Source organism: Mytilus edulis, chromosome 6 (genome assembly GCF_963676685.1).
Source record: "Mytilus edulis chromosome 6, xbMytEdul2.2, whole genome shotgun sequence".
Classification (NCBI taxonomy): Eukaryota; Metazoa; Mollusca; class Bivalvia; order Mytilida; family Mytilidae; genus Mytilus; species Mytilus edulis.
Genome location: NC_092349.1, coordinates 79,066,862 through 79,091,254, shown reverse-complemented (window position 1 = coordinate 79,091,254; position 24,393 = coordinate 79,066,862). Strand labels below are relative to the sequence as shown.

General features: G+C 32.5%; 1 protein-coding gene across 1 annotated transcript; it reads left to right on the top strand.

Moving 5' to 3' along the window:
* The first annotated feature begins 2,906 nt into the window (after positions 1 to 2,906).
* LOC139528542 (putative leucine-rich repeat-containing protein DDB_G0290503) lies at positions 2,907 to 23,218 on the top strand. Its single transcript, XM_071324571.1, has 13 exons — positions 2,907 to 3,011; positions 4,519 to 4,640; positions 4,848 to 4,971; positions 7,693 to 7,838; positions 9,799 to 9,866; positions 10,802 to 11,088; positions 12,418 to 12,548; positions 13,031 to 13,848; positions 15,004 to 15,080; positions 17,509 to 17,823; positions 18,967 to 19,266; positions 19,635 to 19,791; positions 21,776 to 23,218. Exons 1-13 carry the CDS (start codon positions 2,958 to 2,960, stop codon positions 21,862 to 21,864), a joined length of 2,688 nt encoding a protein of 895 aa, XP_071180672.1. The 5' UTR covers positions 2,907 to 2,957; the 3' UTR covers positions 21,865 to 23,218.
* Positions 23,219 to 24,393: the final 1,175 nt, after the last annotated feature.

The following is a 24,393-nucleotide window of genomic DNA, read 5'->3' as shown; positions in this document are numbered from 1 at the left end:
ATTATTTCTTATCATAATGATTAATTTGCATGACAGATGAATTTCAGTTTTCTGTGTAATGTACATAGTGATTGTGGTTTTTGATGTTATGTGAACATGTAAATATGTGAACATGTATATTCGTGCGCTTTGAAGCGGGATCAAATTTTTCACATTAATTTTTATGGTAAGATTTGTCCTTACTTAATTTCTCTCATACCGCAATTACAGACAATTATTTACTACTCTTTTCCAAAAAATATCGTTTGGCATTTTTTTTTATGAATCAAATGCTAGTATTTAGGGATTTTCCAGAAGTTTTGTTACCGGCGAAATATATGATAAAGTAAAGCAATCTTATCCTTTATCTCTACTTTCTTCTATATAGATGATATGCTTTCACTAAATAATTCAAAATTTGGTGACTATATGTCGAATGTATCTATCCCATTGAACTAGAGATAACGGATACAATAGTTATCAAAGGTACCGGGATTATAATTTAATAGGCCAGTTTCGTCTACATAAGACTCATCAGTGACGCTCAGATCAAAACAGTTAAAAAGCCAAACAAATACAAAGTTGATGAGCATTGAGTACCCCAAATTCAAAAAAGTTGTGCCAAATACGGCTAAGGTAATCTACTCTTGGAAATAAGAAAATCCTTAGTTTTTCGAAAAATTCAAAGTTTTGTAAACAGAAAATTTATAAAAATGACCATATAATTGATATTCATGTCAACACCGAAGTGCTGACTACTAGGCTGGTGATACCCTCGGGGACGAAACGTCCACAAGCAGTGGCATCGACCCAGTGGCGTAAATAGTTATCAAAGGTACCAGGATTATAACTTAATACGCCAGACGCGCGTTTCGTCTACATAAGACTCATCAGTGACGCTCAGATCAAAATAGTTAAAAAGCCAAACAAATACAAAGTTGAAGAGCATTGTAGACCTAAAAATCCAAAACATTTGGGCCAAATACGGCTATGGTAAACTTCTCCTGGGGGTAAGAAAATCCTTAGTTTTGTAAACAGAAAATTTATAAAAATGACCACAACATATACAGTTAAGTCGGCCTCATATCTTGACTTACTTCTTGAAATTGACAATGAGGGTCGATTGAAATCAAAAATTTACGACAAAAGAGATGATTTCAGCTTTCCGATTTTGAACTTTCCATTTCTAAGTAGCAACATTCCAGCAGCACCTGCATACAGTGTATATATCTCCAAATTGATACGATATTACTGTGCTTGCATTTCCTATCATGATTTTCTTGATAGAGGGTTGTTGCTCATAAGGAAGCTATCAAATCAAGAGTTCCAAATACTGAAGTTGCAGTCATATATTCGTAAATTTTACGGACGTCATCATGATTTGGTTGACCGTTATGGAATAACCGTTTCCCAAATGATATCGGATATGGTCTTTACGTCCTACAATCCCCTTCCCTTTCATGAATGTGACCTACCGAATTGGACTACTTACGCGATTTGTTATCTCAGAAACAAGACGACGGGTGCCACATGATGAGCAGGATCTGCTTACCCTTCCGGAACACCTGAGAACATAGTGTGGTTCGTGGTGTTTATTCTTTAAGGGTCTATGTTGTGTCATGTGTATTATTGTTTGTCTGTTTGTCCTTTTCATTTTAAGCCATGGCGTTGTCAGTTTATTTTCGATTTCTGAGTTTTACTGTTTGTCCCTCTTTTAAGTGTACTTAGTGGCTGTAATAAACTAGGGATTCTAAATGAAACCCATGTTTTGTCCAAAAAAAACTTACAACGTCATGAATATTCATTCATAATTTGAATTTGATTAAATCTTCGACTTATCGCTTTTAACAAAACACGAAAAAATTAGCTCCCAAACAGTGTGTAAATTTTTTTCTTTATTTCATAAAATATGATGAGTTGCTACTATTAGCACGGGCTTCAAAATCTAAACTGAAATATTTAAAAAAAATAACTAACAGTGTAAAGAATGTTCATTCGAATTTAAATCGAATTAGATATTCGAGTAATGTTCATACAAACTGGTACTTCTTTTATTTATATTCTTGCTAATATACTAGAATGCTCTTTGCTGTTTTTGAAGGGTTAGTCACTTATTGCTAAGTCTGGATCACTCTGGGGTGTGTTGAATTAGTTTTGCTTTATCTTTTCGTATTTAATTTGTTTATACCTGAGTTAGCTTTAACTAAAATCATGGTTTAAGAAATAGTTGTCTTGTGTATGTATTCCTTACAACAGTTTCCTGTCAAGCGCATCTGGCAAGATTAATGTAGATGAAATGTGCTTCTAGAGAACCAAGTCGTGTACCAATGAGGTGTTTTTATTTCAAACCTTGTTGAAACATCTAAAAATACCAATCATTTATCAAAACACTTATAGCACTTTTAAACTGAAATGTGTAGAGCGTTCTCTGTATAGTATATGCTAAAGACTATAAAATGTTTAAATTCCAACACAATAATAAAAACAGGGATCATAGTAAGATTTGCACATTCTGAATGTTCTGTTGATCAGTCGATCAATACAGAAAACGGATTTTATATATAATGTAATGTAACTTTAACTAAGGCTTTTCTACCTAGGAAATAGATCACCTTAGCTGTATTTTGCAAACCGTTTAGGATTTTTTGGTCCTCAATGCTCTTCAACTTCGTACTGTATTTTTGAACATTATAGATTCGAGCGTCACTGTTGAGTCTTAAAATTGTAGACGAAACGCGAGTCTAGTGCAAATATAAAAATTAATCCTGGTATCTCTGATAAGTTTCTTTAAGGGTGAAAGTAATAAACAAAATAATTTTGTCTATACTCAACTTTTTTGTATTAATTTGACTGCCGAGAAAAAAACGGAAATTAAAACTCGATAACATATCAGATCATTAATAAGTCGTTGTTTTTTTTCCAGGTGGTGCTGTGTTTATAAGTTCGACAATAAAAATCATGTTATTAGTAACATTACGATGAAACATTTATCTACGTTAATATATCTGATACAGTCTGTCCTTTACTGTTTAGTAAGTTTATTCATTCGTTATATCATGCTAATTGTTTTAATAACATTATATCTTTATTCTTTACTGTTTTAAAATTCTTATATCATCTTTATATATACTTTTTCGAACAAAGAAGAAAGCAACGACACATTACAGTTAGAGTTGTTTAACTATTAACAATCAAGTGACATTATCGTCCACATGCGAAAGTCTGTTAGGCATTAAAATTGATTTTGTCCTCACTAGGACAAATCAAATTGATTTGAACTACTCAAAATGTTCATCTATGCTGTATCTACAACTTGAATTAAAGAGAATAAAATATCACAAGTTTGTAATGACATTAAATTGCATCAAAAATGATGTCCCATCATATCTTACTAACAAGTTTTATTATGCTGCAGACAGAAATCCCTACTCATGAAAAATGCTGAACAAGGAAACATTATAATACCTAAACCAAAAAAGGAATATTCAAAAAGTCTTTTATGAATTATTCTTCTGGATTAATTTACCAAAATATAAGAAATATTTCAAATGTTGATTACGTCAAAAACAAAATAACAAATCAACCCGTTTAAAGAACTTTGAATATTGATTATTCTAATGCAATTATTTTGTATCCATGGTTCTGATTGGATGACAGTAAGCGTAAAATTATCTATCTCCTTGTCTGTAACTAAGGAAGCCGACATTTTGAATTGCTGAATGTATTGACATGTAGTTTCTACAATAATAAGCCAAAAAACTCACATGTTGCACCTAAAAATCTTCTTTTTATCAAATTTTATTACATTCTGAAGCGACAAAGAATCCAGAAAACGACCGGTGTTTATGTTTGACGCCGGAAGCATACCTATGACGTCACCTAGTGTAGGGACCAAAGTAGATAACATCTTTTCGCGGAATTTTCTTTAATGAACGTTTAAGACTGAAGTAATGATTGAAATTCAATTATGAACTCGATTTGCATTAGAATAGAGGTAACTGTCTTGTATTTGAAGCTTTGCGGACGTCCATCGGTAGTTTTACTGTCGCAAATACCCGTGTACCTGTCTCCGCTCCGCGTCGCCAGGTAAACTAAATTTGCACATAACAATTTTTATCCATCACACTTGATTTTTATACTACTGTATGCCATGCATATCTTTGTATTTTTGTTTATGCTTTTCTATGATGAGGGCATCAGGGAAGATTAGTAATAAAGCTAAATGTGTACCCTTCTATGAATAAATTATGTTTGTTGTTGCTGTTGATGGTGTATCTTGTACTATTCTATATTTAATATTGAGAATCTCACCAGTGTATATACTATCTTAACATTTTGAAACCCATTACCTCTACAAACTTGGAACTCAATGATCTTGAATTGTTAATTCATCATAAAGTAGGAATTAATAAATCTTCGTACAGTGGGAATTACTGTATCATCATTAAAGTAGAAAACAAATACACTTCAATGACACAATAATTGAGTCGTAAGTAGTTGATCTAGATGTTAACATATAAATTTGATACTTTTATTCAGGTTTCAAACGTGTGCTCACAGGGAGATGAACTACGTATAAATGTGACAGTTTTGAATTCAACCTGCACAGTAAATGGTAGAAATGAATGTAGAAATAAATACCTTCAAATATGTTATAAAAAGTAAGTATTGTGAAGCGATAAACAAGATTTAACAAAAAGGTTTTAAATAGAAATACACTAGTCTATTATTTTAGAAAGACGAACAATGTAAAAAATCTAATGTAACTGTTCTTAATAAGGGTTAATAAGTATTTTTGATATTTTGATTATTATTTCCCTTAATAAACTAATAAACAAATAAGCATATCCACTGTTATTTCTTTGAAGCAAAGATCAATTGTGTGGCAATAAAATGGGTTTTGACTGTTTTATTGAGACATATGACGACCCGGATCAAGCTACTTTGAAAGCATTAAATGGGAGCAACTTACCACTTGTAACATTGGACAAGGTATGTTGTACAATAACAATTAAGGCAAATGAAAGAAAACAAAAGTATTAACAAAAAAAGATTATGATAACCAGAATTTTGATTTAAAGGTTTAACTCAGGCTCGAAACATCATTTTGATCACTTTTATGCATCCTTATCTATAATACTAAAATAACGAGGTCCAATTTATCAGCCGGCATCGGGTAAAAACGACAAATTAAAGAATTCAACTTTATATATAGCTAATATAGGACAATGGTGTGGATTAAAAATTACACCACTCCAGACCCTTTTGTTTTCCACATAATTCATATTGACAATAATTAACAAGTTCCGGGTCAAATCCGATACCGATACCAATGGTATATTCACCTGTAACCTATTACCTTATATGTGTGTTCCGCATCTGACAGGCGCACCACCAAACGGTGTATTTGATTTTGCTATATACACTGGTCATAATCACAGGGTCGACACAACTAAATTCAATCATTTTCAAATTGTTCCCTATTGTAGTGTTTTAATTAGTAAGACTTTCTAAGATAACAATACGAAAACTTAGAATAAGGCGTATAGGTACAGTTTTCAATTTGTTAGCGGCCATGACGTAAAAAGCGAATCAAAGAATTGAACTTTATTGGACAATGCTGTTGATTAAAAAATACTCAATTCCAGGACCTCAATATTACCAATAATTGAAAAGTTCCAGGTCGACGGGTTCAAATAGAAAGATTTGAAAGCAGAGAAAACTGTGTTACTTATAATCGGCAAGACTTTATCAGATGACAATACCAATACTAAAATAAGGCTTTCGCATAGTTATATACTTTAATTCAGTCACGGACCCGCGATATCACAGGTGTGTTCTAGTATTTATTTTTTGGTTCAAATATATTTTAAACTGAAAAAATCGATAGTTGTCTCATTGACAATCATACCATATCTTTTTTATCAGGTACGATAATAGTAACCTTTCAAATGAGTTGTAAAACTAATAAAGTATGGTTCTATTTTCTAAAAATAAGTTAAGAAAAATTCAGGAAAGAATCATTCACTTGTAAGGGAATGATTCCACCTCATTGAAACCGTGTGCATGTGACCTTCAATTCAACTCCTTAGATAGAAATGTATTACGCATGAATTATGCGTTGAACAGCCTACATATTCATGGATCTACAATCTGTCGATACCTGTAACTTGGCATTGCACAAGGTCATGTTTTTCTCTGGCTGTTTATGACGTCTTTACACTAAATCCATTGGATGTTGGATGTGTACGGATTGATATTTTAGTCTTAGATGCATGATTTTCTTATTAGTTGTTAGTGGCTTTGCACTAGCTGTCAGATAACTGCGAGTACTCTCAGATCTGTCTATTGTGTCTTTTTGTGTCGGGATGTATAAGTACCGGGCCAAGTCCACTTGAATTTTTGTCCATCTGATGAGTTAAGCCTTTTTCAACTGATTTTTACAGTTCGTTCTTATGTTTTACTGTTATACCACTGTCCAGGATAGAGGGAGGGTTGGGATCCCGCTAACATGCTTAACCCCGCCACATTATTTATGTATTTGCCTGTCCCAAGTCAGTAGCCTGTAATCAGTGGTTGTCGTTTGTTTGTGTGTTTCTTATTTGTTTTTCGTTCATTTTTTTTTTACATAAATAAGGCTGTTAGTTTTCTCGTTTGAATTGTTTTACATTGTCTAATCGGGGCTTTTTATAGCTGACTATGCGGTATGGGCTTTGCTCATTGTTGAAGGCCGTACGGTGACCTCTAGTTGTTAATGTCTGTGTCATTTTGGTCTTTTGTGGATAGTTGTCTCATTGGCAATTATACCACATCTTCTTTTTTATATTCTAAACTAATTTCTTGTGCTTTTTTATGGCCATACTTGAAGAATACTTTTTTTTTTATGTCTGAACGTAAATATAAACTGGTTTTCAGAAGAAAATCAACTATGTGTTGGTCATGATTCAGGACACACGATATTTGTTTACAATTAAAACATTTCGAAATTATTTGAATTAATGTTTCTTGCTTAAATTCTGCTTCCATGTTTGGCTTTAATTTGGGTTCTTTTGGGCACTATTAACTTCTTAACGTTTGTATTAGGTGTAGTAACTTAAATAGTTTGGCCAGGAGCATTAAGAAGGAGACACTCAATGTCGAGATGCACCTTTGGTACATTTAAATGATATGGTTTACGTTATTGTTTAAAGTTGATAATGCCTAAGAATTCGACCTATCGCTGGGTGTGACATTGCATGAACAATACAACGGTTCCACGTGGCGATAAAGATCTACTTTCTCTTCTGGATCACCTGAGATCATCATCTGATGTAGTGGGGTTTAGTTGTGTTTGTGTACTGTCATGACTGTTGTTTGTTTGTCTTTTAAATTTTAACCATGCCGTTGTCAGATAATTTCGTCTTATGAGTTTTAATTTCCCTTTGGTATTTTTCGCCTTTATTCTTTATCATAAAAATAAATTTTAGTTCCAATAAGCAAAGACGATATAAAGAAATATGGAGAGCCGTGGAATAGTGATTAGCGCATCCGACTACAAACACAAAAAGAGATCAATAAGTTGTGGAATTGTTTCCCAAAACACTATTAATAAATTTGATAAAACTAAGCTATACGTGTGCTGCATTTAACGACATTCAATATTTCAAATAGGTGTAATTAATCTTTATAACACATCTATTCATTTTTAACAAACTATTTTTATGTATATAACAGATATCAAGTGTTACACATATAAAAGTAGGAATCACAGAAGAACCAAAAAATGACCATTCACCTTCGGCAACAGCATGTGAAAACAGTAGAAGGAATACAACAAATGGTTTCATAGTAAAAACAAGCAGCGCAGATGGCAACTACCAGTAAGATTTAGCTGAGATCAATGATATATATATATTATAAGTCTTAGAACGTATGCAAGGAACCCAATAAAAAAATGAATTTAAAAATGGAATGGAAAATAAAAAGCTCAAACACATTAAATGATCGGATAACATTTGTCATAATCCTGACTTGGTACAGGCAATTTAGAAGATAGTATATTTAACCTGGTTTTACATTTGTTTTAAGTGAATGATGATTTTGATCAACACCAATAATTGACACTCATGGATAAACAGTATTTTGAATGTTTGTCACCTTGACGTCTAACCTGGGAACAATACAAAAAAGAAAGAAACTGTAAAACAGAATTTTAAAAGGTTTTACTCTTCAGATCGATACAAATCAGAAAAAAACATCTAACAAAAACACAAATTAATAAGCCTAATACTTATATTGGGAGGGATGATCGCTCTGATTCAAACAAAATATTCTTTGAAACTGACATTTTTAAGATGCTTGACTTCTTTATTGACAGCATATATATGAGGACGTGTTTTTCAACAGCCTATCGGAATTCCAATAGAAACCAATTATCCCCCTCTTCTTGCTGACTTATTTTTTTTTTAATAATTATGAGGCTGACTTCATACAGGAACTTCTTTAGAAGAAAGATGGGAAGTGAGCAATATCCTTTAACTTTACGTTCGGCTACATAGATTATGTTCTCTCACTAGATAATATAAGATTTGGTGACTATGCTGAACGAATATATCCCATCGAACTACAGATGAAGGATACTACAGATACAGTTAAGTCTGTATCATATCTAAAAATTGACAATGAGGGTCGGTTGAAATCAAAACTTTACGACAAAAGAGATGTTATCAGCTTCCCAATTCTGCACTTTCCATTTCTATGTAGCAACATTTTAGCAGCGCCTGCATACGGAGTATATATCTCCAATCGATACGATATCCCCGGCTTGTATTTCCTATTATTATTATTTCCTTGATAGAGGAATGCCACTCACAAGGCAGCTATTAAACCAAGAGTTCCAAATGGTTAAGTTGAAATCATCCCTTCGTAACTTTTCCGGATGCCATTACGGGTTGGTTGACTGTTATGGAATAAACGTGTCACAGATGATATCGAATATGTTTCTTGTGTGGTTACTACAATACACTTCCCTTTTGACGAATGTGTCCTACCGATTGAAAGTATTAACCGGATTTGTAATAACATAAGCAACACGATGGGTACACCATGTGGACCAAGATTTGCTGACGCTTGTTTAACACATGATATCACCCCGGTGTTAGGTGGGGTTGCTTATTTTTTAGTATTCTATTTTTTTGTTTTCTGTACTATTATTTGCTTGTTTGTCTTTTTATATTTACCATTGGCGTTTATTTTCGATGTATTAGTTTGACTCTCCCTCTGGTATATTTCGTCCCTCTTTTATACATCCCCACAACAGCAGACTACTCGCAGGTATTTACATTTACAGCTAATTCACATAAATTAACCTATTTAATAGTCTTCCCGTTGCATTATGTAGGGAACAGTATAGTATGTATTTATTAAAATTCCGAGGTGTTGCTATTACTTCATTGACACATGATCATTCGGTTGTAATTTCCTTGAAAGAAAATTACTACATACCGTTGCACTAAGAAAGATCGCAGTATTCAACCAACAGCTTAAGCCAAGCTTGCATATTTCTTTGTTCGATTGTGAAGATTTCTATTATTAAGTCTGTTGCGGTTTATACTTTTGATCAAGATGCGGTATGGATATGCGATATGCATCTGCACATGTAAATCAATTGGTGTCCGTACCACCATATAAATCTTAACATTTTGTTGTTGTTCTTTGTGGATTGTACGTTTTTAGGTATTCTTTAAGAGTATTTTGCTATTCTGTGATGTATTATCAGAGAACGAAATAAGGACATTGAGAATAACTGATGTTTAATCTCATATTTTTCTTCGTTTACAGAATTACGCTTTCAATTGATGTAGTTTGTAAAAACTCGAACTTTTGTGGAATACATTGTATAGGCTGTGGTGAGTTATACCACAATATAAATACATATAAATGTAAATACATGACGTGAAAAATGACACAGTGACTGATGATTAAAAAGGTAATGGCACACTAAAGCCGACCTTAATTGGTACAAGACATACGGTCTGGGTTTTTTTCATTAAAGGCCGTACGGTTGTCTAAAATTGCTTGCATTAACTTTATTTGAACTTTTGTGGATAGTTGTCTCTTTTTAAATCATAAATATCTCCTTTTACTTATATTCATGTATACATTGTAGAGTATATACAAAAATGCTTAAACTTACGGCTTTTGCCTTATTTTAGCACCGTATAAGATCTATACTCCGTTAAAATTTTGAATGAATTAAAGGATTACAGAATGAAACGGCAGTTTAATTACTCAAAAGAAAGAAAAAAGATAGAATATTTAAGAAAGAAACAAATGCTAAATATCATGAGGTATCTTTATTGTAAAGGGAACATGTTCATGTTTCTTATAAATAATTACAAAAGTTACCTTCAAATAAACTGGAAACCAGAGCATTTATTGATAAACTGATTCGAAGAGTAAACATGGTAAAGGAACCTTCGTACAAGTCACGTCAGATTTCTAATCTTTTCTTAATAGTATCTGACGGTATCATATTTTTATTAGTCAATTCTTTACTACTGATTTATAAAAAAAAATAAAAAAATTCTTTGTTCATAAATTGAGAAATATAGGTCCAAACTGCCTCAGAAAATATTGAAATACGATGGATTTGGCAACTCTTTTTGTGTAAATTTTGTAAAATAGCTCTTCATGACATTACAAAAGTTTTTGTTTGAGCATTCCGGAAAAGGTTAGTTAGGAAAAAAAACGTGTTGGAGTCTACTAATTTAGTTAGTGTTATTTTTGATTGCAGAGTTATCAAATAATTCAACCGCGAAAGATTATTATTATTTTTTAATAGGAGACACAACAATTTTATCCACTGGGAAAGTCACCGCTTTGAATATTAGCAGAAGCCCAATTACATACATGATGACCACATTAAATATTAGCAGAACAACAATAAAAGCATCGACAACATTAAGTACATTGCATACGACGTCTAAATCAACGACAACAGTATCAGACGGAAGAAATACAGCTGGATTTAAAACGAGCGAAGCAAGTGGTGTTCTCACTGATATACTACTACCGATCACAACAAAGGAAGGATACAGTACCTATTCATATAATGATACAACCCAAACTGTAAGTCACTTTGATCATATATTGTGGACTATAATTATACAGTATCATGGATTATCTCAACGAGATTGATTTTCTCTCTTGAGATGTAACGGTGAAAATGAGAAAAGCAATTAAGTTGAGATCACCAATGATAATCTGTTTATTGCTATTTAGCTATGAAGACGTTGTTTAAAATTTCGTGAACAACGGGCATTTGCGTCCATAGTTTCTAGCGGCAATTTTCATATCATTCGAATACGCTGAGAAAGAAAATTATCAGTCAGCAAGACCAAAGGAAAATTTCGTAAAATAGCGGTTATCTAGTTTCTTGTTTATTTTTTTTTATCTTAATTTGTCTGGCGACAATGTATGGGTTTTGATTATTGTTGAAGGCCGTATTGTGACTTATACATGATAAAGTTGTTCAATTCTTTTTCATAAGGTCTCTGTCAGAGAGAAGTCTCATGTGCAATAATACTACATCAGTATTTCTTAAAATATTATGTACGTGTAGTCTGTCGAGTACATTCAAAGAAGATGCAAAATGTATAAAACTATACATCACATGATGATGCCAGAATTTACTATTTTCAACCAGAAGCAGCTACTTAGTTTCCCTATTTCAAAACAAAAAAGAACAACAATCTTTTTTTAACCTGTGTTATTGGTTGTCTTTGTTAACGGAGGTTTTTTTTTTATTTCATGTAAATGAAAATAGAAAAATAGAATGTGTTCTCTATCAATCGATTGAATTTCAGCTGCAAGTCACAATATACTTCTTTTTTGTCAAGTTAGCGCTGCGAACAAACTCAAAAAGGCTTCACATTGTATCGTGCGTGCAGCTGCTATTATGATACATCAATATACAGACAACCGGATAATCAATTTTTTTACGTATTTTGCAAGATATTATTAAAATTAAACATGTTAAAGTGTAAAACCAGAAGACGTTTGATAGGTTGTCACATTTTTAAATAAACACTGTATGTTGCCTTTAATCGTCTTATATGACTTATCATGTATTTACATTCGGAAGTACTCTTGGAGTAACAACATTTTATTCTGTTATAACATTTGAGTAAAATTGCAACATAGGATAGGTTCATATGGTATTATGTTTATTATTCTTTGTAGTGTGTTTAAACAGATTTGTGTTGTTCTTGTTGTTGCATCTGCTTTTGTCATTTATATGGATATGTATTAGTCCTCTTGACTTGTGAATTTTTCTTATAATTATATTTGATCATTTAAGTATTATAAATATGATTTGGCGGTCAACATGTAGTTTATTTATTAAAAGTTATGTCAGCAATAAAATTTAAAGAACTCATTTATTTTTTTGATTTTCAGACAAACGACACAAATACGTTAGCAGATTCAAATGAGCACAGCCAGAACATAACTGTAATCGTAGTACCTGTGGCTATAATTGTAGGGATTTTGGTAGTTGTAATATTGATATATGTACTTTATCGAAAACAGTAAGTAAAACTCGTATATGAAACATTTTGCTAAAAAAACAAAAATCACATCCTAATTTTTAAAATGGAATCGTCTGTACTAGTATATCGCTGAACTGGGTGAAGATATATAGTTACATAACCACAAAAAACTATATAGGCGTGGTTTTAATCGTGGGCCATTTCTGCATACTAGTGAAACGAGTTGTGATTTATATTTTTAATTTATGTTTGACCCGCGACTCGTTCTATTAATCGGACAATTTGATCTGCATGGCTTATGAGGCATATAATATTTACTTTAAAAAAAAAGAAACTTAATCAGGCGACATATTTTTCTTATATCTTGTTGTTATTGGTGATAGCTTTAAGCATTATCTCTGTAATGTCCAATAATAAAAAAAAAAAGCAGAATTGTTTTTTGTTGTTGTTTTTTTGTTTTGTTTTGTTTGGGGGGAGGAAGGGGGGGTGTTCAAACTTATTTGTCTTTATTTTTTGTACAGCAATCAAAGTTCAAGAACTTCACCAGCGGAAGATGAGAAAAATCGCCTTGTTGTGAATGAAGATACTGAAGGTAACGACAGACACTCTATAGAAAGTAATGATCGTTCAAATGGTGTTCAAAAGAAAAATGAAAATCTTAAGATAGAACATGCAATTGAAGAGAAAGATGTGGTGCATCCAAAAACAATTAATGTTGATAAAACTGTTAGTTGTAGAGTTGACGAAAGTGAAACAATCTCTACAAAACACAATGACACAACTGACACCAGTTCTAAAGAAGTAAATAGCGAAATTGAAAATAACGAAGTTAGCAATACAATCAACGAAAATCAGAAAGACACAGAACAAAGTAATATAAAGCTGGAGCCTGAAACCAGCGTTCATACAGACACAGACGATAAGATTAGAAAACGACACAAAAAGAAAAAGAAGAAAAAAATATCTGACACAGAGGAGAACATGTATTCAACTTCTTCAGATTTATCTAAAATTAATATTCCAGCCAATGAGAGCAATGATATACCTAATGGACAAAATAACGGATATGTACCAGATGATGAGCATAGTGATGCAGCAAAACCTTACGAAAGCGATGAACAGAGTAAAAGAAAGTCGGACGATATTGCAATGAGTTCTCCTGTAGACAACCACAAAATTAAATATCAAGAATTAGAATCTAAATCTAAGTCAAACAGTCAAAATGAGAACATTAAGTTAAACAGATCGACAGAGAAAGAAGAACTTAGTGACGGAGGTCTAAATAACAAATCCAGATCTAATTCAGAGGACGTATCGGGCAATAATGTCCCTTTTTCGGGTGAGAACAGAAATATTAACAATAGCATAATACATGTACTGTGGATTCATTAATATTCGTTGGATACCAATTTTCGTGGATTTCGTGGGTACAACAGAACCACGAAATTAAATGATCAACGAATACAAACTTTTATAAAGGTTTATATATACAGACTCGGCAAAACCACGAAATTAAATATCCACGAACATGCAAGATTTTCTTAATCCACGAAAATTGGTACCCACGAAAATAAATGAATCCACAGTATATTAATCATCATGTTATAAATTTTATAAATGAACAACATCTGCTAGGTTGCACTCTGTAAATACAGCTGTTGCTCCAAACACGCCTCTTTAGGAAAGATCTTGAATATTCATAGAAAATTAATTTTGTTTACATACTGCGTCCCAGTTATGCTCTCTGTGTACCATCTCCCAGAGACATAAAAGAGAGACGAAAGATACCAAAGGGATAGTCAAACTCATAAATCTAAAACAAACGGACAACGCCATGGCTAAAATTGAAAAAGACAAACAAAAAAACAATAGTAAACATGACACAACATAGAAAACTAAAAAATAAACAACACAAACCCCACCAAAAACTAGGGATGATCTCAGGTGCTCCGGAAGGGTAAGCAGATCCTGCTCCACATGAGACATAACTTGTGAATGTTACCAGTACATTAACATGTGCATATTGTTTACATTGAGATCTGTGGTAACCTTTCATTCGAGGTAGGGGTAGTTAAGAAAATTAGTGTTAGTTAAAACTCTGAGACGTTCAGGGCATATAAACGTTGAAATTATGCCGCATAGCCCTATATTTTGACCTTTGAACAAAATTGTGATGCAAATGAACTTTCAATTCTAGGATGAGATTTTTTCAAAACTTCATAGTAAAAGTGGTACAGTTTGAGCCGTAAAAGGAGTTCCTATTGGAAATTGCATTGTCAATATTTACAGAAATGCAACCTTTATACGATACAATATCTTGCGTCTGTAAATATCACCTTTATCCTCATGAGCAAACAAATCCTTTATTATAAACCATCTATGACATGGCATGTTTGAAGCAAAGAACATTGCATTTGACACAAGTGATCATGTGCAAATGTAAAGAATATAATAAAAACGAAATGCCACAAAATTATATAGTGTATCCTTTCAGATTCTGGTGCCAGTAATCATCAAGCACAATCTAATGGTGGCTTTCCTCAGCATGTAATCTCGAGAAATGACATTGAGGTAACGAGAAAACGTAAAGATAATTCATTGTTTTATAACCACGATTCAGATCGAGAAACAAATATATAACATAACAGTCAATATCTGTATCAATACAGAAATTTGATGGCTTTGATAAATATTTTTAAATTAATGTTTGACCAATTAGGTCCAAAATGAAGGCAAGAGTGGTATAGCGGTTCGAATGTCATAAATCAATTGAGAGAAAACAAATCCGGGTCACAAACTCAAACTGAGGTAAACACATCAACTATAAGAGGAACAACGAAACAACAGAAACACTGAAGTGCCAAAAAAAAACCAAAACCAAAACAACAACGCAACACTCAAAGAAATGAACTCGAAGATAACAACTGCCATTTTTCTGACTTGGTACTGGACATTTTAAGACAAAATGATGGGTTGAACCTGGTTTTGCTGATAGCCACCTCGCGCTTTTGTGGCAATGTTGAATATAGCACTTTAATGACAATATAACATGACAGAACTTCAGCACAAATCAATGTAAGATCCTCTATAAATATATACTTTTTTATTAGCTGACTTTTTTTTTAATGTTCCTGATATTAAAAGGTGAAGTCAGAAAAGCGTTTCGGACTTATTAAATTTATTATGTGTTATTTTCAAATGTTTTATAAAAAATAAAAAAGCAGCAAATATCCTGTAACATATGTCTCAAATACCGTCTCAATTCTTTTGTATACTTTATTACAGTGACGAATTCACGTACATGTTGTCTCACGTAATCATCAATGTTGTACCATGTTAAAAAAAAAATACAATAAATTGAACATATAACATCAGAATATGGCATCAAATACATTGTTGTCACATACAATAAGGAAATGTGGTACAATTGTCAATACGATAACTATTCAACAAAACTATCCAAATGAAGAGGTTTTAATAAATAAAAGCAACAGTAGTATACCAATGTTCAAAACTCAAAAGTCGATAATTAGTTCCAGGATTATAATTTAGTACGCCAGACACGCGTTTCGTCTATATAAGACTCATCAGTGACGCTCATCTCAAAATATTTATAAAGCCAAACAAGTACGAAGTTGAAAAGCATTGAGGATCCAAAATTCCAAAAAGTTGTGCCAAATACGGCTAAGGTAATCTATTCCTTGGATAAGAAAATCCTTAGTTTTTCGAAAATTCAAAATTTTATATTCAGGAAATTTATAAAAATGACCACATAATTGATATTCATGTCAACACCGAAGTGCTGACAACTGGGCTGGTGATACCCTCGGGGACGAAACGTCCACCAGCAGTGGCATCGACCCAGTGATGTTAATAGTTATCAAAGGTACCAGGATTATAATTTAGTACGCCAGACGCGCGTTTCGTCTACATAAGACTCATCAGTGACGCTCATATTAAAATATATAAAGCCAAACAAGTACGAAGTTGAAGAGCATTGAGGATCCAAAATTCCAAAAAGTTGTGACAAATACGGCTAAGGTAATCTATTCCTGGGATAAGAAAATCCTTAGTTTTTCGAAAATTCAAAGATAACCTTTAGACTTCCAAACAATTTGTCAAACAATAAGCGAAAATCAAATATCACAGAAAAAAAACTAAGACAAGCAAATAAATTACAGGCTCCTGACTTGGGAAGGCATATATATAACATATTTGTGTCAGTACGTTTACAAATCAATCTTTAATGCCTACATTAATAAGATCAGCACAATGCACCAAATAAAACCTAACATAAAATCAAAAGACACAAAGTACCAATTTACAAGTAATCGCAGTTACTGTAAAACATTCCAAACCCAATACCAACAAATAAAATTTTACAAAGCTAATGTAATGTCCCGGGATAAAATAAAATAAAATTGTCAAGATATCAACTCAAATTTTATAACAAGGTTCATTAGATTTGCAATTTTTGTTAAATAAATAAATTTGGTGTTTTTCTGTCTTCTGATTGGTTAAAATTATTAGTTTTATTTTCAATGTTGTCAATTTTAATGGCAATACGCCCACTCTGACGTTGTGTATTCATACGCCAACATGTGTGTATGTTGTTATTGTTAATATACATAATATAAAAAGTTCTTTGAGCCTTATTTTTGATAGAAATTTATTTATAATGAATGGCAATAATTTATTTTGATTTTATTGAACCATAAAACTAATTTTTGACTCTTTTGACACATTTTACATAATCCGTTAAACCTTGGTGTTACAGATGTTACATGTTTAATAAATAGCTACACGGGTGTATATAAACAAAAACCGAATCAATGATATTTCTAGTAGTCAAAGGAGTGACATAAACTGGAATGGTAATGACGATGTACAGAAAATGATTCACACAGGAATTTTTAATTAATTCGACTGATAATGAGTTGTTGTTTACTTTATTAAATCAAAAACAATGCTTTTCAAATTCTATTTTTTTCTTCTTCAGAATATTGCACAAGCCAAGATGGAAACTATAATGAATAGTAAAATGATTGAAATGAGTAGAGACATTAATGAAAATACAAACAATTCTATAAACCAAGTGAAAGAAGACGTTACGGTAATACAGCAAACTGTTCAGGAAAAAATGCTCCAAAATAACAATGAAATCAAAGAACAAATCAATAAAAATACAGAAGAAATTGAAAACGTAAAAAGGAAAGGAGACAGGAAGATGCAGAAGCTGAAAGATCAAGTTCAAGAGTGCAAGGAGCGCTTAAGAATTTTTGAAGACAGAATAAAAGAATACACTCAAAATCAGGTATTCTAAGTATTTATGAACCATATAACATGTATTCATGATCTTGTTGACTTAATCACGATTTAGTTATGCTTAAAACATATGACGCTGGACAACAGACAAACGACAATTAACCAGTCACTAAATGCTCACACGTATTATCAAAGTTCAGTTATACAAAGTATTTCAGTGATCTTGCTAATTGAATTCGAAATTTGTACACCAAATACTAGTTCAGTTTTAAAGTATCTGAATCAAAGTAGAAATAATGAGTTTTATATGTTTGTCTTCAATTCTATTTTAGCTCACCTGACCCAAAGGGCCAAGTGAGCTTTTCCCATCACTTGGCGTCCGGCGTCCGGCGTCCGGCGTCGTCGTCCGTCGTCGTCGTCCGTCGTCATCGTCCGTCGTCGTTTAATTTAACAAAAATCTTCTCCTCTGAAACCACTGGGTCAAATTAATCCAAACTTGGCCACAATCATCTTTAGGGTATCTTGTTTAAAAAATGTGTCCGGAGACCCGGCCAACCAACCGAGATGGACGCCATGGCTAAAAATAGAACATAGGGGTAAAATGCAGTTTTTGGCTTATATCTCAAAAACCAAAGCATTTAGAGCAAATCTGAATGTGGCAAAATTGTTTATCAGGTCAACATCTATCTGCCCTGAAATTTTCAGATGAATCGGACAACACGTTGTTGGGTTGCTGCCCCTGAATTGGTAATTTTAAGGAAATTTTGCTGTTTTTGGTTATTATCTTGAATATTATTATAGATAGAGATAAACTGTAAACAGCAATTATGTTCAGCAAAGTACTAGTAAGATTTACAAATAGGTCACATGACCGAAATGGTCAATTGACCCCCTAAGGAGTTATTGTCCTTTACAGTCAATTTTTAACAATTTTCAACTGAAACTACTGGGCCAAGTTCATCATAGATACATATAATTGTAAGCAACAAGAATGTTCAGTTAAGTAAGATGTACAAACACATTACCATCATCAAAACACAATTTTGTGATGAATCCATCTGCGTCCTTTATTTAATATTCACATAGACCAAGGTGAGCGACACAGTCTCTTTAAAACCTCTAGTTTCTTTACCTACGGCATCAGTTATACAATCAAAGGTATCATAAACTATTGGCTTAATTTACTTTCTAGAAACTGCTGGAGGAAAAAGTAGTAGCGAGCGGTGGTAAACAAGATGATGGTAGAAGGGAAGTCATTGAGACTGAAAATGAAATACAAAAACTCCGCGATGAAATGAATAGATTAAGTGAAAATCTAAGACAACAGGAATCACAGCAAAAAAAGAACATTAGTGTAACTGATACTCCATTGTTTACAAAGACAGCACTCGTAAGCGAGAGATCGCCTCATTCCAATGATGTATTACGTTCTAGAACTGCCAGTGATGATGCACTATATAGAAAATATAGCGATTCCATAGCAGCTACTGATGTAAGCTTTCGTATATTATAAAAATTATTAATCAAAGAAATGTTAACTTAGATTGTTGCAACGAAATAATGTTGATCCAGTATTGAAACATTACTGGATTTCATGTGTTTCTAAGCAAGCATTCAGGAATAGCGCATCGGAATCACATTATTTTTAAACTGTCATTTTTTTCAACTTTAATATATTAAAAATGCTCAATCATTATCACTATAATCAATAGTTCAAATATCAACAGCTGATCTAGATGAATACATGAAGATCTTTAAACTAATTGTAAACATGGAAGGAATGATACAAACAATCGTGATCAACGCAAGTAAAAATAGTTATAAAACATATGATATATCCTTTTTGTTATTACAATTTAGCAACATTCTGAACTGGAAAAGAAACGGAAGAAAAACAAAAAGAAGCGAACACCCAGTATACGTTTTACCGGAGACGGTACAGTTCATATACAAAATGAAGATAACACTATTGCTATTGAGCAGAATGGCCCAATGGAGGTTCAACAAACTAATAGAGGTAGAATATAGTATAAAAACAGTTCAATTCAACTAAACAATTATTTTGTCAAAAAAAAGTAAAATCACAAAATACTGAACTCAGAAGAAATTCAAAAAGGAGAGTCCCTTATCAAATTGCAAAATCAAATGATAAAACACATCAAACGATTTGACAACAACTGCCATATTTCTGACTTAGTACAGGCATTTTCAAATGTGATTGAACCTGGTTAAATAGCGCCAAACCTCTCAATTGTATGACAGTCGCATCAAATTGCATTAGACTTACAACGATGCGTGAACAAAACAGACATACTAGGTAAAACAGTCAAAATATGGGTAATGTGACCTACCGAATTAGACTATTTACCGGATTTGATATCACATAACCAACACGACGGGTGCCATATGTGGAGCAGGATCTGCTTACCCTTGCGGAGCACCTGAGATCACCCCTAGTTTTTGGTGGGGTTCGTGTTGTTTATTCTTTTATTTTCTATGTTGTGTCATGTGTACTATTGTTTGTCTGTTTGTCTTTTTTCATTTTTAGCCATGGCGTTGTCAGTTTGTTTTAGATTTATGAGTTTGACTGTCCCTTTGGTACCTTTTAATCACTGTGTCACACAATCTGAAAATATTTACCAAAAGCACATAAAAAAATCTAGTTCAAAAATCACATGCATTGCTTCACGTGTTTGACGTCATAACATGTAAACTTCACCTAAGCAGAAAGTTTAAAATATTTTTGCAGTTAAATGTGAGAGTTGTGTGTGAGCTGTGTGAGTTGCATTGTGATTTGTTTAATTTCCTAAGTGTTTCTGTTGTTTCCCTCTCACAGTTGATATGCATCTCTCGGTGTAAGTTTGTATTCCGGATTTGTAATTTGGTTTGTAATAAGATTTGATGCCTTATGATAAAGTATGCCTTGACTCAGTTTGAAGAAAAGTCCCAGGTGTTTGGGTTTTTTCCGTTCAAATGAAACGGTTTATTTGTTTAATGTTGGTAACTTTCTTTTAGATTATTGATATAATGCCTTGTAAAAATAGAAATATACATAACGGTTCGGAATGTATTTAGATTGTGCCCCATAAAAAAATACCGTTGGAGATAGTACTTGTCAAAAATACAACTATTCACCAATTACAAAAAAGTAAAATCACAAAAATACTGAACTCAGTGGAAAATCTAATCGGAAAGTCCATAATCACATGCAGAATCAAATGGCAAAACACAACAAAAACGAATGGACAAGAACTGTCATATTCCTGACTTGATACAGGCATTTTCAAAAGACAAGACTATAAACAACTATGGACACTATACGACCTTCAACTATGGCTACTGTAAGACCTTCAACTATGGCAAAATCAAAATCAAAATATTGTAATACAGGTGTCACATGTGGAGCAGGATCTGCTTACCCTAACTAAATTCTTTACTTCATCACTGTTAATAGAAAATGTGACCTTCTTATCACAACGTTAACACTATTTTAAAACTACTTGTCTATTTCGGGTTTCAGGGCATAAAAAATCTAATTTTTTTTATTACCCCCTTTTCAAACATTTTCTGGTTGAAAAAACAATCAATAACACAAAATATAACTATTGATTCGGAAGCCAACGGTAATAAAAATTCAGTTAAATTCAAATGTACCTATAGTTGACATACCAATCCAACTGAAATATGCTGCATGTTATACTTTTCTGCAAATCAGATATAGCATTACGATACTATTAGTGACATATTGAAAAGTACAGTCAAGTTGTATTGTTCAGCATCTCACCTTTGACATGTGTCATAGTCCATTAATGTCTACAAATCGTATATAGACGTACCTTACTAATTAACATATGTAATCCATTTAAAGCCAATACACATAACGTGTAATAGTTAATACTTTTACTGTAGTATCTTTATCTTACAAGCATGTGTTGAAATGAAGTTCGTAAGTATATTGAACAATAACCTTATTAAAGAGGGTTTTCTTTCCTTTTCATCAGGTATTCGATTAACTGGAGGAAATGTAGAGATTGATATTGAATCACCCAGAAAGAAGACTAGTTCATCTCAAAATGACCAGACCACTTAACATAACAGCTATTGGTGTAGTCAGACAGCACACCATTCGAAACAATATCACAATTGTTACATTGGAAGAGTTTTTTTGTATCTAGAGTTTTTCTTCTGCCTTATCGTATCAATTTCAATTTCTTTTTTAATATCACCTATGTACATCATTTATTCTTTGTTTCTATTTATTCATTATTTGCCAGGGTTTCAAGTGTATTATTTGTAGAATTTTAATATATTCTATTTTCATAGTATGTAATTGTAAGGAAATTGTTCACATCAGAAAAATATGACTTTCTTCAGAACAGAGACAGCTTTCTTAAAGAGGCAATTACTGTCAAATATTCTTCAATTAGGCATGCATTCTTATATTTTTTTAATACCATACTTAAACGCATTTTCAAATTACAAAAAGACCACAAAAAACCATTAAAGATGCATGGACTCGTAATTATCAATCAGCATTTCGTGAGTAACATATAACATAATACAGACAGACAAGCACGTGCAATCGTAAAACGACAATTTTTTTAAGTTATCGACGTAACTTATATATAAATCATCGTTGAACCAACATAAGAATAACTTTTGTCAACGAATCAACAAAATTGTTATGTCCGATGTCCCTTGATTACAATTTTCAATGTTGACGTTATCTCATCCTTTTAATGAATAGTGTTCATGCTAAATGCTGAAGGTCAAATATTAAAAGTTGCATGAATACGGTTTCAAATTAAATGGATTGAATTATTGACTTGGAAGTCAACAAAAAAATCAATGTTTTAGCTTTCAAGGCTTTTTTATCAATGGAACGACTTGGAGAGTATCGTAATACTAATTGTACAGGTTTATAATTTGGACAATAGAGAAACAGATTCTTCCACAATATCTCGTATATTAAAACACTTCTCAACTCTAGACAGTTACGTTTTAGATTTTGAAGACGCTCTGGTCGTCTATAACTCACTTGTTGTAGTTGTAGTTAAAATTTTTATCTGTCTCAAATTTTATAGTACTAATTTTTAGCTTGTCTTGTATGGAATAAATAAACATGATTTTTAATTGTTGCTCATTTATATGTTTCGGAGTTTAGTATGAAATCCATTATCACTAAACTAGTACACAGGTTTGTTTAAGAGCCAGCTGAATCACGCCTCGGGTGCAGGATTTCATCACTATATTTGTGGCCTTCACTGTGTTCTGTATTTTAGTCGGGTTGTTGTCTCTTTGACACATTCCTTTTTTGCATCCTCAATGTTATTAGCAATATCACACAATGTTTTACTTCTATCAAAGCGATGAGTGTTCAGTAATGCATTAATAAAGATGAACATATTTAAGTTTCCGGTTGAAAAATACAGAGTTCACCCGAATTTTGGTTATTGTTATAATTGTCAACCCAAGAATCTTTGTTTTTCCAAAACCCATAAATGTTATATGTGAGAGTCTTGGCTTGGGCATGTAAATATGATCATAAATAGAGTATGCGCCAAAGGAGTTGAAATGGTCTCTCTAATTAAATAATAAAAAAGTCGCTTTCAAATCATTTTGAATACTATCAATATGGCAGTAATCACAGTATGCAATCTAGTCAACCTGTTGAAGAGAAAAATGGTATATAACTGTACAAAAACTTATCAATTCCATGATTAATTAGAACCAGTTAATAAATAACTACGTTGACCGCATTACGCCTACAAGGATACGCTTTATTTGGTACTATGTTTACAATTACATTTATACATATAGGACCAGGATAGACACATTATTTTACATTGTAAATTGGTGCTGATTGCAGATATTTGATAAAAGAATATCCACCTAAATTCAAATAAAGTACATGTTAGCAATTATAGGTAGACGTTCGGCCTTGAACAATGAGAGAGACCCATTCTATATAGTCGGCTATAAAAGACCTAGACATGAAATACAGAATACAATTCAATGGAAAATATTAATAGCCTAATATATAACAAAATTATTAACGAAAAACTAAATATGAAATGGGTAAACTAACGTCAGCCGCTGAACTACAGGGTCCTGGCTTGGAACATGCATATAAAGAGTGTCTGTGAGGGCTGAATTCCTCCCTAAACTGTACCAGTGGTGTAATAGCACAACATAAAAACAAACTATAAAAATCAGACGAGAAAGGCTTTGGAGTGGAGTACAGAACCCAAGAAACAAATCTTTCAGGATTTCTCAGGTGACCTGAGGCATTTTAAGATTAAAGGGATTTGAGTAATGAACGATTCTTGTATAAATGTTCACAATAGAAAGAAAACAAAATGATAATAAAATGTATTCTGTCTTTAGTCAATCATTAAATGGCCAACTTGATGTCTAAATTTGATCTGAGTAAGGTGTGTAGATAACCAGAAAGAAAATTTGTGTTGACTCATTGGTGTTCTTATTGATCTATACAGATGTGAAAGAGGGAAAATGATTCAGATCCATCTAAATGTTTACAAATTAAAGAAAAAATATGATAAGACAATGGTTGTGTACCTCCTCACACAAGAACATCCAAAAGTATCATAAATTCTAC